The following is a 14,601-nucleotide window of genomic DNA, read 5'->3' on the forward strand; positions in this document are numbered from 1 at the left end:
AAAAATATCTATAAAGCAAGAAGGAAGACATACAGGCAATGAGGAGAAATGCCCAGCTCCAGGCAGCTTCAGGCAGGTCTGGGCACACAAGATGCCAACACCTTAAAATCCCCTCCCTCCATCTCGGGTCCTTGGGGAAGGATCAGTTGTTATGACTGAAAAAATACCACCATCCCAAGGAAGATGTCCCAACCTTCAGAAAAGGGTACATCCAGGGCTTCCCTGGTGGTGCAGTGGTTGAGAGTCCGCCTGCCGATGCAGGGGACACGGGTTCGTGCCCCGGTCCGGGAAGACCCCACATGCGGCAGAGAGGCTGGGCCCGTGAGCCATGGCCGCTGAGCCTGCGTGTCCAGAGCCTGTGCTCCGCAACGGGAAAGGCCACAACAGTGACAGGCCTGTGTACGCAACAAAATAAAAGGGTGCATCCAGAGATGCAGCACGGAGCAGGCAGTGAGAATGGTTCCTTGTACCTCAGAGAGGCTCAGAGTTTCTAGACTCTTGGAAAAGATCATTTGTTCCACAGTGTGGCCAGAAAGGCTGGCAAAGCTTACTGAGGAAGTCATAGACATTGATTTGGCTTATGAAAAATCCCCTCTCCTGGGCCCCAGAGCTGAAATCACTCAGCTCCCAGCGCCCCTCCTCCAGGAAGCCCTCCCTGATCAGCCATATCCCATAGGGCTTTCTGCTCTCCTCCTCTGCCCTCCTCAAGGACCCACAGCCAGTGCTCCAGGCTGCACCCTTTTACTCACCAGGGCACAAGGCGCCCTCCCTCAGCCATCATTGCAACAGGGATTCCCCAGAGTGGAGGTTCTGCTCCAGGGGGCACACTGAAAATCCCTGGGGGGATATCTGGTGTCACAATGACTGAGAATCACTGTCTTTTAGTGGGGAAGAGCCAGGGATGGCCAACTCACTGCCCAGGGTGGGTCAGCCCTACAGTAACTTTTGAATATGTTGCCAGATATTCAAAATATCTGTAAGCAAGCAACCTGGTCATCTAAGTCTAGAACATAGCCCCATAAAGAGGGTCATCTAAGTCTAGAACATAGCCCCATATGTTATGTAAAACATAAACACAAAGTATTTTTTTCATGGTTTTAACATACACTGAATTTTCCAGGAATGGAACTACTTACAATGTACATGGAGGAAAGATGGTACCATGTTTTGTCTGGAACTTGACCAGTTGCTCACCATTTCAGAAAATGAGGTCACCCTCAGTCCCTCCGTTTGTGACGTCTATGCGTCTGTAGCTGGCAGGTTTGGTCAGGGATGCCGGTCACAGGTGTGAACAACTGGCAACTTCTCTAGGCGCTTATATGGGGAAGCACACATGACTTAAGGGTTTCTTCCCTTTCATTTCTTCTCTATGATACAGTTGAAATATTATATGGAATTTTTAGGAACTATGGTGCTGACGGGTTCCATTATCTACCAATTTCATTTCAAGAGTGTACAGGAGGCAGTAAAAGAGGGTCCTGTTAGAAAAAGGAAGTGCTGAGAACCACTGACCAGGCCAACTCCTCGTTTTCCAGATGGGGAAAGGGAGGTGTCCTCCAAAGTCACATAGTGAGGTGAGCGTGGGGGGGTTGGGATTCAGCCAGGTGTGTCTGACTCTGCAGCCCTGAGACACTCCGAGGATAGGCCTGGTATGATGTCTTTGACTCCCAGGACCTGTTTCTGGATTCATGACACACAGAGAGCCCTGGGCCCATAAGGACCCCCAGGAAGGCAGGCACACGATTCCCATGCGGGCTCCCCAAAGACAAGTGGGCAGCCCAGGCCCCATGCCAGGGATAGGAGGTGTGGGTGTGCCAGGCTGACTCTGGAAGCCCTGGGAGAGGTAGGCCAGACAGAGGGCCTCAGGCAGGTGAGTCTCCCAGGCCTGGGAGCAGAGTCTGAGGCTTGAGACTTTGGGACCAAGCGCACCTCCCCACTCCCTTTCCCCCCACCCTATACCTTCCCCTTCTCCTGCTGTGCCCCCTGACCCAGCTCTCTCCTCACCTTCAGCCCCCATGCCCGACACTTGACAGCTCTCAATCCATCCCTCCCTCCCCGTCCTCACCATCTTTGCCTCAGTTCAAACCGCCACCATCTTTCACCTAGACGTGACATAGTCACTCCACTGCAGCCAGCATGATCTTTCCAAAGCTCAAAAATCTGTCCGGTTTTACCCCTGTTCCTAACCCTCCGTGGCTCCCACTACCCACAAGATACCCTCTGAATGCCTAAGCCAGACAAACAAAACCCTGTACCTTCTATTTGTTCCCACCGTCCAGTCCCTTTCCTGCAGGTTCCCAACACCGCCAGCCTATAGCTGCACCTGGCTGCTCACAGCCCCCCAAGACCTGCCCTGTAAGTACTGCCCTTGCCCTTGCCATCTCCCTGTGGAGCAGCCTTCACTACTTCCTCTGCGCTATGCCAGCCCCATGCGGCCCCCGTCACAGGTCCCTTTGCACTGTGTGTGTGGCCCATGTATAAGTGCATTAAATGACAGTTTGAAGGACAAATGCAGAGAAGAATACATAAGGGGAGAGCTGAGAAAGGCCTTGAATGGCACTCGAACCTCTGCTACCAGGAAAGAGAGACCTAGAAACACAAGACAGACAGAAGCCTTTTCTCAAAGACACAGGCTCCTAGTGGGGGCAGGGAGGGGAAGGGGGTGCCGGTCAGGCTGCAGACTCCACTCCAGCCATTACAGCTTTACTGGCTGAAACTCACTGATTTCCCTGGAAAGGGGGGGGATGGAAACATAAGGAACATTTCCAAAAACATGATTGAGGGAACTTGAAGCAGCACCTAGAAGTGTTTTCATTCCAAACAGGAGCAGGCCTCGGTGAGGAGTGGGGAGACTGCAGGTCCAGCCCTGGCCCAGCCTGGGCTCTACTCTGGACTGCCCGGCCCAAACAGGACCACACTGCCCTGACTGCAAGGGAGGGTGTCTAGGAAGATACAGCTGACAGGACAGCCTATTCAGGCACATACCATCAACGCATGTCACAGAGGAGAAAGGTCCACGAGGTCACACTTCACTCCACGAGAAGGGAGCTGGGTTCTCAATCCAAAATAAATGAATCAGTGCTCGTGTGCTTGGTGCAGTAGCCCCCGACTTCAGTCCCAAGCCCCCCGCCCTTTTTTTTTTTTTTTGTACGCGGGCCTCTCACTGCCGTGGCCTCTCCCGTTGCGGAACACAGGCTCCGGATGCGCAGGCTCAGCAGCCATGGCTCACGGGTCCAGCCGCTCCACGGCATGTGGGATCTTCCCGGACTGGGGCACACACCTGTGTCCCCCGCATCAGCAGGCGGACTCTCAACCACTGCGTCACCAGGGAAGCCCCCCAAGCCCCTTTTTCACACTTCAGGTTAAGAGTCCAGGGAAAGGCCCCCTGGGCAGGGAAGCTGAGCCCAGTGTTCTGGGCTTCCCAGAGGACTCACTACATGTCTTGGGCAGCCCCCAGCTCCTGGGTCTCAGTTTCCTTTGCTGTAAAACAAGGGGAGTGGACTGGAGGTGTCTCTAAATGTTCCTGTTCTCTTCTCACCCCAAAGAGCCATCATGAGTGCCCTGTCAAGAGGCCTCATGACCCAGAGTGGGGGCCGGTCTTGAACAAGACCCTGACTTCTCCCTCCCGCCAGCCCTAGCATTCGGGACTCCTTACTACCTGACAGGCCTGCCACTTCCCACGGCTTTCTCTGGAATGGGCTGAAGTCAGCACCCATCTACCCCCCGACTCTGAGCTCCTATGTGTGCCAGGCCTGGGCACTGGGACACAGAGGTGAGCCAGACACTGGTGCTTCCCTCAGGAGCCCATAGTCTCGTGAGTGACATGAACCCCTAAACAGAAAAAGACTCTGGGATGGATCAGTGCCAGAACTGAAGTCCACACTCCTCTTCCCTCTACAAGGATGAAGGAGCATACCTGCCTCCTCTTATCCTTCCTCTAGCATGGCCACTGCCTCCAAGAAGGCTTCCCTGATTCTGCCACTCTCTCCTCACGTGGTTGGCTGCTCCCAAGCACTCTGGGAATCACTCCCCTGCAGCCCTTACCATACGATGTAAGTGATGTGTCCATACCTTGGAGGGTAGAGCTAAATGTTTCATCCAAGCCTCTCCGCAGTCTTGCTAGATAGATCTATTATCCCATTTTACAGATGATGAAACTGAGCCCAGGAAGGCAAAATGACTTCTCCTGAGTATCACACTTAGAAACGGACCTAGGATTCAATCACAGGGCTGGTGATTCCAGACTACAGTCCTCAGCAAGGGCTGCAGTGATTATCCCACACCCCACCCACAGGGTTGCCCAGAGGCCCAGAGAGGCCATTCCAAGGGGGAAGGAAGTGCACACTCCCTGAGGAGCATCCCTCAGTTACTCTATTGTAAGATGTCAGGGCTAAAATGGCCCTGAAAGATAATCTAATCTCAGCCTCCTATTTTACAGAAAAGGGATACTGAGACCCACAGAGAGCAAGGGGCTTGTCCACATTTATACAGCCAGTGGCCAAGTCAGGATCAGACCCAGTTCTCCAGAGTCTCCATCAGGCATTCACTCCATGGCACCTCACTGCTACCTCTTAAAGGCAGCTGGAGAGGGTAACACTCTCCCTAGTGTTCTGGCAGAGATGGGACATTCACGGGACAACTTGGTTTATGAGTGTATCTTAAAGCTTCTCCCATAAGCTCTGCCAGGTAGGGATCATCGAGAGATAAGGAAACTGAGTCTGGGAGGTGATGAGAGCCATGCTCGGATTCAAGCCAGGTCTGTCTGGGGTAAAGCCCTGGCCATCTCCAGGGTGCTGGGCTGCTGGCCTCCACAACGTGGCACTTCACGTGTACACAGATGATCTCATCCGTCCTCACCGAGGCCTGTGGCTAGCACTGACCTGCATTCCTGATGCCAGCTCAGTGCCCAGCATCTTTTCTTCAGACCAACCCTGACATCACAGTGTACCATCCTGACGGATGAATCTGGTTAAAGGATGGGGTGAACAGAAAACGGGCCAGAGGGCCTCCTGGGGCTCAGGGCGTGATTTCCCCAAAGCTCTCCTGCTTTCTTCTCATCATCGCACTGCCAGGTTTTGCCTGGTGAGCCGCGGCAGCTTACTGCCAAGCACAGGGACCCCGTCAGCGGACAGGCCGTGAATGAGTGCAGTGTTTGGGACCAGTCAACAAGATGGATGTTGTTTCGGTTCGGCTCCGTGCACCGTAAACATTCTGTGGCAGACGCAGCTCCAGGTGGCTCGCTGGCTCGCGCTCGGCAGCTGGGCCAGCCTGCAAAGGCCCATTAACATGGACATAAACAAGGAGGGCTGGGGGATGGAAGGCAGGAGGCTGCTGGGGTCTGTCCCACTTTCGGAGACAAGAACACAAAGACAGAAATCCAGGAGCCAGGCTGGAGGTGGAGGCAGCCGGGTGGGGAGGAACGAGGCCCCGCCTGGTTCCAATCTTCGCTCTGACGCAGATACCGGGTGACTTTTGTTTTGACAAAATTCACACCTCGTCCAGGCCTCAGCCTCCTCATCTGGAGAAACAGGAAAGGGCTCCACTGTCAGCTGCAAGGAGGCCCTCAGAAATACTTGATGAAGGAGCTGACTGCACCAGCAGCTGCTTGAGGACAAGAACTACATCCGATCCATTTTGGCCCAGTGATTAACAGCACGGGCTTTAGAGACAGACAACTTACCTGGTCTGGAATCCGAACTCTGCCGTTCACCCACTGACGTGTTCTTGGCCAGGTAACCCAACCTCTCTGAACCTCCCTTATCTGTAAGATACAAATGATCATACCTGTTGCACCGGCAGTGGTGAGGGGCAAATGAGACAATGCTCACAGGCGTTTTATAATGCAGTAATAAAAGGTCACTCTCATTCTGTTAGGATTTGTATGCCCCAAATCTCACAGAGCCTTGCCCGGAGCAGGCTCTCAGGATGAAGCGGGTGGCCAAGGCTGGGGAGTGGCCAGGTCTTCTGGATTCTCCCCTCCCGGTCCAAGATGATCTCTGGATCCCTGACCAAGCGCTCAGCCTGCCAGGCGCCCATGTGGGCCTCACAGCCTGGCCCCAGACATCAAGCCCCAGGCCCATGTGGGAGGCTGTCCAACTTGACGAACATCAATTCTCAAGTGCCAGCTGGCCGAAAATCAATGTGTCAAATGACCAATTCATCAAAAGCCAATTAGCCACAAATTACTTCGCCAAGTGGCTACATTCCCAAATTACCTCAACAGTTACCCAAAACTTATTTATTTTAGCCATTTATAAAGATGACAACCATTTGTGTTGGAGGAGATGGTTTTAGTTTTAGTTAATAAGTTTTGATTTTGTGTTCAGAGCAGCATTTTAAAGAAGATTAAGCTGGTCAAAATCAAGGATCATGGGTTGATTTAGTCCTCTTATTTAGTATTTACTATTCAGTGTATTTCATTATCAGTTATCAAATGTCAGTGTTTCATACAGGAAATCTTGAAGTTACATTGTGCAGTAGGTTGAATGGTGGGTCCTGAAAAGACATGTCCATTTCAAATTTCTGGAACCAGGAATGTGATCTTATTTGGAAAAAGGGTCTTTGCAGATGTAATGAAATTAAAGATTTTGAGCTGAAGAGATTATCCGGGTGGGCCCTAAATCCAGTGAGAAGGATCCATATGAGGAGCGACACAGAGAGGAGACGACATGACCACAGGGGCAGAGACGGGAGCAACGCAGCCACAAGTCATGGAATGCCAACAGCCACCAGAAGCTGGAACAGCAAAGAATGCATGCTCCCCACAAGCCTCCAGAGCCAGCACCTTGATGCCAGAATCTTCCACAGCTGTGAGAATAAACTTCCGTTGTTTTTTAAGCACCAAGTTTGCGGTAATTTGTTACGGCAGCCTCAGGAAACTAATACACATTTCTTTCATCATTATTTAATGTCATTTTCTGTTTTGCCTATTCTTACTTTTTTTGGAGGGGGGATTCTTTTGCTAATTTCTCAAGAAACTTGTTAACTTTAGCTTGTCTGTTTCTAGCAATTAACACACAATAGTGATAGGGCTGCTTTCGCTACTTCTTAGTTTATTTATTACTTTAAGTATCTTTTAGTACTTTTTATGGTTTACAGCCAACTTCTTTTACTCTTTACAATTTCACATTTATGGTTAAAGTATCAAATTTGATACCAACTCTTTTAAAAAAACTAATGAATCAAATCCAGCAATATATGAAAAGGATGATTCATCATGACCAAGTGAGGTTTATCCTCAGAATGTAAGGTTCTAGATTAATCAGCATAATTCACTAAATCAAAAGAATGAAGGAGAAGAGCCTTATGATCAGCTCAACTGATGCAGAAAAAAAATTCACGATAAAAATTCTCAGCACACTAGGAATAGAAAAGAATTTCCTCAATATAATAAAGTATATCAATGATAAACTACAGCTAACATCAAGCTTAACAGTGAAACACTGAATGCTTTCTCCTAAGATTGGGAACAAAATAAGGACGTCCATACTCACCACTTCTATTCAACATATTAGAGGTCCCACAGCTAGTACAAATAGGGAAGGAAAGAAGATGGCATGAAAATAGAAAAAGAAGCATAACTCTTTACTCTCACATGACATGATTACTTACATGGAAATTCCTAAGAAAACTCCAAAAAGAAAAACATGGAAAGAATAAATTAATTTAGCAGTGTCACAGGATACAAAGTCAACATGTAATAACAATTATAATTCTACATACTAGAGGAATTAATGGGGAAATAGAATTTAAAAAGCAATCTCGGGGCTTCCCTGGTGGCACAGTGGTTGAGAGTCCGCCTGCCGATGCAGGGGACACGGGTTTGTGCCCTGGTCCGGGAAGATCCCACATGCCGCGGAGCGGCTGGGCCCGTGAGCCATGGCCGCTGAGCCTGAGCATCTGGAGCCTGTGCTCCGCAACGGGAGAGGCCACAGCAGTGAGAGGCCTGCGTACCGCAAAAAAAAAAAAAGCAATCTCACATATAATAACATCAAAAAAACATAAAATTCTTAGGAACAAAGTTAAAGTTTTGTAAGACCTTTACACTGAAAACTATTAACACTTCTGAGAGAAAGTAATCAACAACTAAATAAATGAGGAGAGATACTATGTTCATGGATGGAAGACTCAATATTGTTAAGATGTCAATTCTAACCAAGTCAATCTATACATTTAATGTCATCCTAATCAAAGTTCTAGCTGGTTTTTTGGTAAAGCTTGACTCGTTAATTCTAAAATATATATGAAAATATTAAGGACCTAGAATAGCCAAAACAATATTGAAAATCAAGTACAAAGTTGGGGGCTCACACTATCCAATTCAAGACATTCTATAAAGCTACAGTCATCAAGATAGCGTGATGTTGTTTTAAGAATAGACGAATACACATAGATCAGTGGAAAAAACAGAAAGCCCACAAATAAACCCACACTAATATGGTCAACTGATTTTTCCCTAAAGTGCCAAGACAAACCAATAAGGGAAAGAAGTCTCTTTAACACATGTTGCTAGAATAACTGGATACCTGTATGGAAAAGATGAACCTTGACCCTTATCTCACACTGTACCCAAAAATTAATTCACAATGCATCATCAACCTAAATTTAAAGCTAAAACCATAAAACTTCTAGAATAGAGTATACCTCAAGACAGGCAAAAGTTTCTTTAAAAATGCAGGAAACAAAAGAAAAAGTCAATAAACTAGACTGATTCAAAATTTAAAATCTTTGTTCTTTAAGAAACACCATTTAGAAAATGAAAAGGCAAGGCAGATAATGGGAGAAAATATTCCCTACACATATACCTAACAAGACATGTATCCTGAATATATAAAGAACTCTCACAACTCAATAATAAAAGGATAAATAACCCAGTTGAAAGATGGACAAAGGACTTGAATAGATTTCTCAAAAGAAGATATGCACATAGGAAGATCCAAAGATGCTTTGCATCTCTAATCATCAGGGAAATTAAAGTAAAACCAGGGGACAATAGCAACACTGGCTTATTGGAATGTGGGTAACTGGACACTCACTGAAGGGCTAATGATTGCTGCTATAATGAAGGATTGTCTTCCTGCTGGCCAGTTCTGAAGAGAAAACAAAATGCAAGTCCAGCTTCCCGCAGCTCCAGGTCTGGATGACACACCTGGCTTCATTTGTATGGACCTCCTTTTCCTCTGAGCAGGAAAAAGTCAGAAAAACCTCCTAGAGGAGATGACAAGCTAAATACTGAAAGATTACTTGCCAGGAAGACAGGGCATGAAGAGCATCAAAAATGCAAGGACCAGACATGCAAGATCAGGAGGTATCAGGAGCTTTGAGTATTTCAGATCTGGGATTTGGAAGCCCAAGAGTTAAGATGAGCAGGGGCTGGAGCAGGTGGGGCCCGGTGGGCCACTTCAGTAACCTTGGACTTTATCCTCTATCATGATGCAGTCACAGATTCTATCACTTGGTCCAGTTCTGGACCAAGTCCCAACATGCAAACTGTATTATCCATTCGTTCTTCATTGACTCAAGTATTCATTCAACAAACATTTACTGGGCACCTGCTGTTGACATTCTTGTCTCCCCAGCCTAGAGAGCACACTGCATTCCCAGCCCTGGCTCTTTCTCTGGGATATACAGCAACTACAGAGTGAACTCCTATTAGGTGCCAGGTGCTGGGCCCAATACTGTATAAGCAAAATCTTATTTAATTTTCATGTTTTCTCCATTTTGCAGATGAAGAAATGAGAGGCTCAGAGAAGAAACTGGTTCAAACCTTGGCCTATCTGATTCCTAAACCCCCATTCAGATTGATCCATCCATCTGTGCAGAAACAATACCCAAGTACAGGCTGCAGGCCAGGCCCTGTAACCAGCACAGGGGCACAGGTGTTCCCAGTGCTGCCCTTGAGTGCTCACACCTGTCTGCCCATGACTTGCCTCTCCCATCAGAGGGGGAGCCACCTTCCCTCACAGAGGTCCAGGCCAGCCCCAACATGCCCAGGTTGAGTGACCATGGAGCTGTAGGGAGGGCACCAGCTTGGTCTTACGGACTCCCCTCTCTAGCCACTCATGACAACAGATGCTCTGTCCCTTTGCCTCCTGGTGGAAACACCAGGCCCAGAGTGCAAAGGAGGCATGGTGCCAAGGTCCAGCCTCTTCCATGCCTAGCCCACATCTCCCTTTGGTGTGACCAGACCCTGGCCAAATACTGAAGTTCCCAGTACTGCAGCTAGTTGTTAATCCATCTAGAAGTAAGTCAAACAAACAGCAGACACAACCCATAGCTTCCCCAGGAGACAGCTCCCTACACCTCTCTCTGGAGATCCCGCCAAGTCTGTCCTCCACAGCCTGGCAGCCACAGGCTCTATACACTGCCACCTCACCCCAGGGACCCCCATTTCTGCTCCAAACCCTTTTCAGTGGCCCTCATTCCCCAGGCCTGATGGTCACCAGCCTGTGTCCAGAGGATCCCCGAGCTAGCCGGGCTAACTTCTCTGCCTATCAGCCCCTCACTGCTCTGCTCCTGCCACACCCACTGTGACGGACTGAATGTTTATGTCCCCCAAAATTCACATGTTGAAACCCTACCTGCTGTGTGATGGTGCTAGAGGTGGGGCCTTTGGAAAGTGATTAGGATTAGATGAGGTCACAAGGGTGGAGCCCTCACGTATGGGATTAGTGCCCTTCTAAGAGTCAGAAGAGAGCGTACTTCCCTCTACTTTCCCCTATATGAGAGCACAGTGAGAAGATGGCCACCCACAAACCAGGAATCAGGTCCTCGCCAGTCACTCAATCTGCCAGTACCTTGACCTCAGAATTCCTAGCCTCCAGAACTGAGAATTAAATGTTTGTTGTATTTTTGTTACAGCAGCCTGAACGGCTAAGACACATGCCCTGTCCCCAAACATACCTCAGGGGCTTTGCTTTTCTAGTCTCTCTGGCCTCTCTTCTCTCATGTCTGTGCAGCTCCTTGTCCCCATTCACATCTTGGAGCAAAAGCCACCTCATCTGGGAGGGCTTCCCTGACTGATGCTCTGGGAACCTCACCTCACACCATCCAGTTTGACCATCTTTATAGCACTCATCATTATTTAAAAGCATCTTGTTTCTTTACTCACCTATTTATTTTCTGCTCTCATAAACTTGGTCTGTTTTGATCACCACCTAGATCTGAGAGCACTGCCTCAGAATAATAGGAATTCAACAATTCAACTGTCACGTGCATGAATCCCACAAGGCCCAGCTGAAGTGACGTCGCCTCAGTGCAACCTTCCTGGACACCTCTGCTCAGATCTCTCAGAGGTGCAGACCTCACCAACCCCTCCCAAATCTCTCCCACTCGTGCCCAAAGGCCGGGCTGTGGCTGATTCATCTCTGTGTCCAGCACCTAACATAGGGACCGGTACGCCTCAGGGGTTGAATGAACACATTTTCTCTGAATAAATAAATGAATGCAATTCAGCTTCCCCACCTGTGATAAATGTAAAAGGGCTTTGTCAACAGTAGAGTGCAGCGGGCACTCATGTACATGCACGCACACGCACACACACACACGCACGCACGCACATACTCCAGGGCCTGACAGTCACAGGGCCTTACCGCACGGTCTGTTGAACTGAATTCTGGGCAGTTCTGCCTGCGCCCTAACTCCAAGGCCAATAGTCACAGCCACACATGGGCCCTGTGCAGCCCCCACCTCAGTTGGCGTGAGTCGGACAACTCATTATCTGAGCGGCCAGGAGGCAGAGGTTAAGAAAACCACAGAGCTGAGTGCTCCGCAGTCCTGGAGGGGGTGTGGAGAGCTGCCTGCACATGTGAGCAGCAGATGGTCAGCCTGGCCAATCGGGAGGGTTCCATTTCAGTGACAATTCATTTTCAGTAATTATCCCTCTCTCCTTTAAAGTCACCTAAGGTAGCCCTCGTGGGCACAGCGGACTTCTTCCCTGGGAGAACTTTCAAGTTATTTGCACTTTTGGAGATGCGTAGAATTAAAAGCAGATGTGCCAAATTGAGCCTCCTGCTTGCTGCTCCATCTCTGATTTTTTTTCCTGCCGGCCCACTGTAAATGTTTTTAAAATGGGACCCCGGTACTAGACATGTCAAACAGCTGAATTCAAGGTAGAGGAGGCTGCCAGCAGGGAAGACGGATGAAATTTAAAATCCCTTTCGACAGATTAACTAGAGACACTTTGAAGCCATAAATCATGCAGACAGTCTAGAAGAAGCTAATAATGGATTTCGGTTTTATTCGTATATTTATTATCTCGAAGAGATAGCAGAATGCCGGGCCAATGCGCCTGGCTGGGAAATCCACCGGGACTTCCTATGGCTGATTATCAACCAGAGAAGAGGTGGGACAGGAAGGGAGGAGGGACATAAGAACCGACATTAATTATGTACCTGCTGTGTGCCAGGCACTGGGCTTGGCGTGACTTGTTTGGTTTAAGCCAACCATGTGAAGAAGATAATATTGTTCCCATTTTATGGATGAAGACTCTAAGATACTCCAAGATAACGTGTTCCAGGCCACACAGCCTGGCCTCCCTGACACCAAAGCTCTACTCCTTCCACCCAAAAGAATGCAGGAAAACAGATGGCCCAACGTGACAGCACAGAGCACCTGAGAGACAGACAGACAGACAGCAAGTGTATGAGCTTCTGCATCCCAAGGGGCCAGTGCCCCAAGGATCAGTGCCCTTTTCCACTGCTGGTCCTTCAGTCTTGCTGTGCCCTCTGCCTGGGGTGCCTTCAGTGGTCACGTCCTGAGCTCACAATCATGTCAGGACCCAGCCTGGGTCTCTGCCCTCAAGAGAGTGCCCTGAATTATAACATTTTTATATTTGTGTTATATATCCCTAGAAGGCTTCCCTCAAATAAATATGACCGTATCCACTCCTGTATCCTCCCATGGCCACCCAGGAGATGCTCAATGCTGTTTTTATCATTCCCTGATGCCCCAGCACCTTGAATATGAGCATCACATCTACCAAGGGCAGGGGGATGGCCTAGGCAAGACGCTAATATTCATGAAGCACCTCACACATTTTTGGTGCCCTCTCTGTACCAGCACCAGGGATAGAATCGTGAACCAAACATAGTGCCCACATGGAACTTACATCTGAGTACCAGGCACCTTATAAACTAATTTAACCCTATCGACCTAGGGGGACAAGCAACACCCTGAGAGGTCAGAAGGGACGGCCATCAGGGAAGGCTCCCAGGGCAGAGAACAAAACAGGGTCCCGGATCTCCCTTTTACAATTCAATGACTCTTCATCCACAGCGGTGAGCCCCACACTCTGTGGCACATCAGAATCACCTGGGGGACTTATGAAAAATATATCTGGGCCCTGCCCTAGATATAGCAAATGCGAATCATGTGGGATATGGCCAGGGAAGCTGTCTTGTATGAGTGCTCCAGCGGATCCTGCTGAGCTGATCCTGCTGCCAGCCTAGTGTTTGGCCACCACCAAACTTTAAAAGAAAGTCTCCCTCTTTGGCCTGGCACACTCAAGGCCCTTCACAGCCTGGCTCCAAACCACTCCTCTGCTCTATCTTCCAAGACTATACACACACACACACACACACACACACACACACACACACACACCCCATATAGTCATATAGTCCAGGCCTAACAGCTATTTACCGTTCCCCTGATAAGCCCTGAATGTGCAAGCCCACAACACCCCATGCTTCATGCCGTTCCCTCTCCCGAAATGCCTTTCACCCAGTTCCACCTGGGGAATTCATTCCTACTTATCTTTCAAGGTCCAGCTCAAACATTTCCTCCCTGAAGCCCTCCCGGATCTCCTCTGTGCCTCATAGCCTCATGAATTAGCCCCCACTGGGCCCCTGCTATCCCCATCACTGGACGGTTGGCTCCTCAGGGCCTCTCTCCAGTTCTCCGGCCAGCCTGACTCCCTGGCCCAGCACCTGGCTCAGAACAGTGTCCTAGAAATGAACAAGGCATGAGATGGTCTCGGAGAACAGGCCATGACCCAAAGATACAGAGGAGAAGGGGAGGCATCACCGGGCTCCTTGTTCCACTGTCCCAGCCCCACTGCAGACACGCTGGCCTCATCCCACTCGGGGAGGTTGCTCCTCCTTCTGGGCCTTTGCACCAGCTGTCTCCTCTGCCCCAGGTTCAAGGATGCCTGCTTCCTGTCATTCAGACCTCCCTTCCTACGAGAGGCCTTGCCTGACCGCCCCCAGGCCCCACCACTCACTAACCCCTCATCTGCTTCATCTCCCTTCTTAGCACATACCACTGCCTACATAGTATTCTGGCTGCTCACATCTGTCTGCCCCATTTGAACACAAGCTCCATGGGGCAGGGACTAATATTTGCTAAATCAAGTGGTTTCTGGAAAGCCTGGAGAGACTTCCTGATCATTCCCGTACACACACACAGGCCTGAGAAAGCCATCCTAGACCATTCCTATGTGAGCCTTGGGTTTTCCTCTCTTATCTGACTCACCATGTTCATGTGTCATGAATTTTAAGGGACAAAATATGTTCAAAAATTGTTTTAGGGCTTCCCTGGTGGCGCAGTGGTTAAGAGTCCGCCTGCCGATGCAGGGGACACGGGTTCGTGCTCTGGTCTGGG

General features: G+C 49.3%; 1 protein-coding gene across 3 annotated transcripts in view; it reads right to left on the reverse strand.

Annotated features, from left to right (window-relative positions):
* Window positions 1–14,601, reverse strand: part of GLIS1 (GLIS family zinc finger 1) — a 227,767-nt gene that overhangs the window by 104,973 nt on the left and 108,193 nt on the right. For all 3 annotated transcript variants that reach the window (XM_082615911.1, XM_082615912.1, XM_082615910.1), the window contains exon 3: window positions 5,681–5,761. In XM_082615911.1, coding sequence (XP_082472037.1) covers window positions 5,681–5,761 — 81 coding nt within the window. The remainder of the gene's footprint in view (window positions 1–5,680; window positions 5,762–14,601) is intronic.

Source organism: Mesoplodon mirus, assembly GCF_964341445.2.
Source record: "Mesoplodon mirus genome assembly, chromosome: 3".
NCBI classification, from domain to species: domain Eukaryota; kingdom Metazoa; phylum Chordata; class Mammalia; order Artiodactyla; family Ziphiidae; genus Mesoplodon; species Mesoplodon mirus.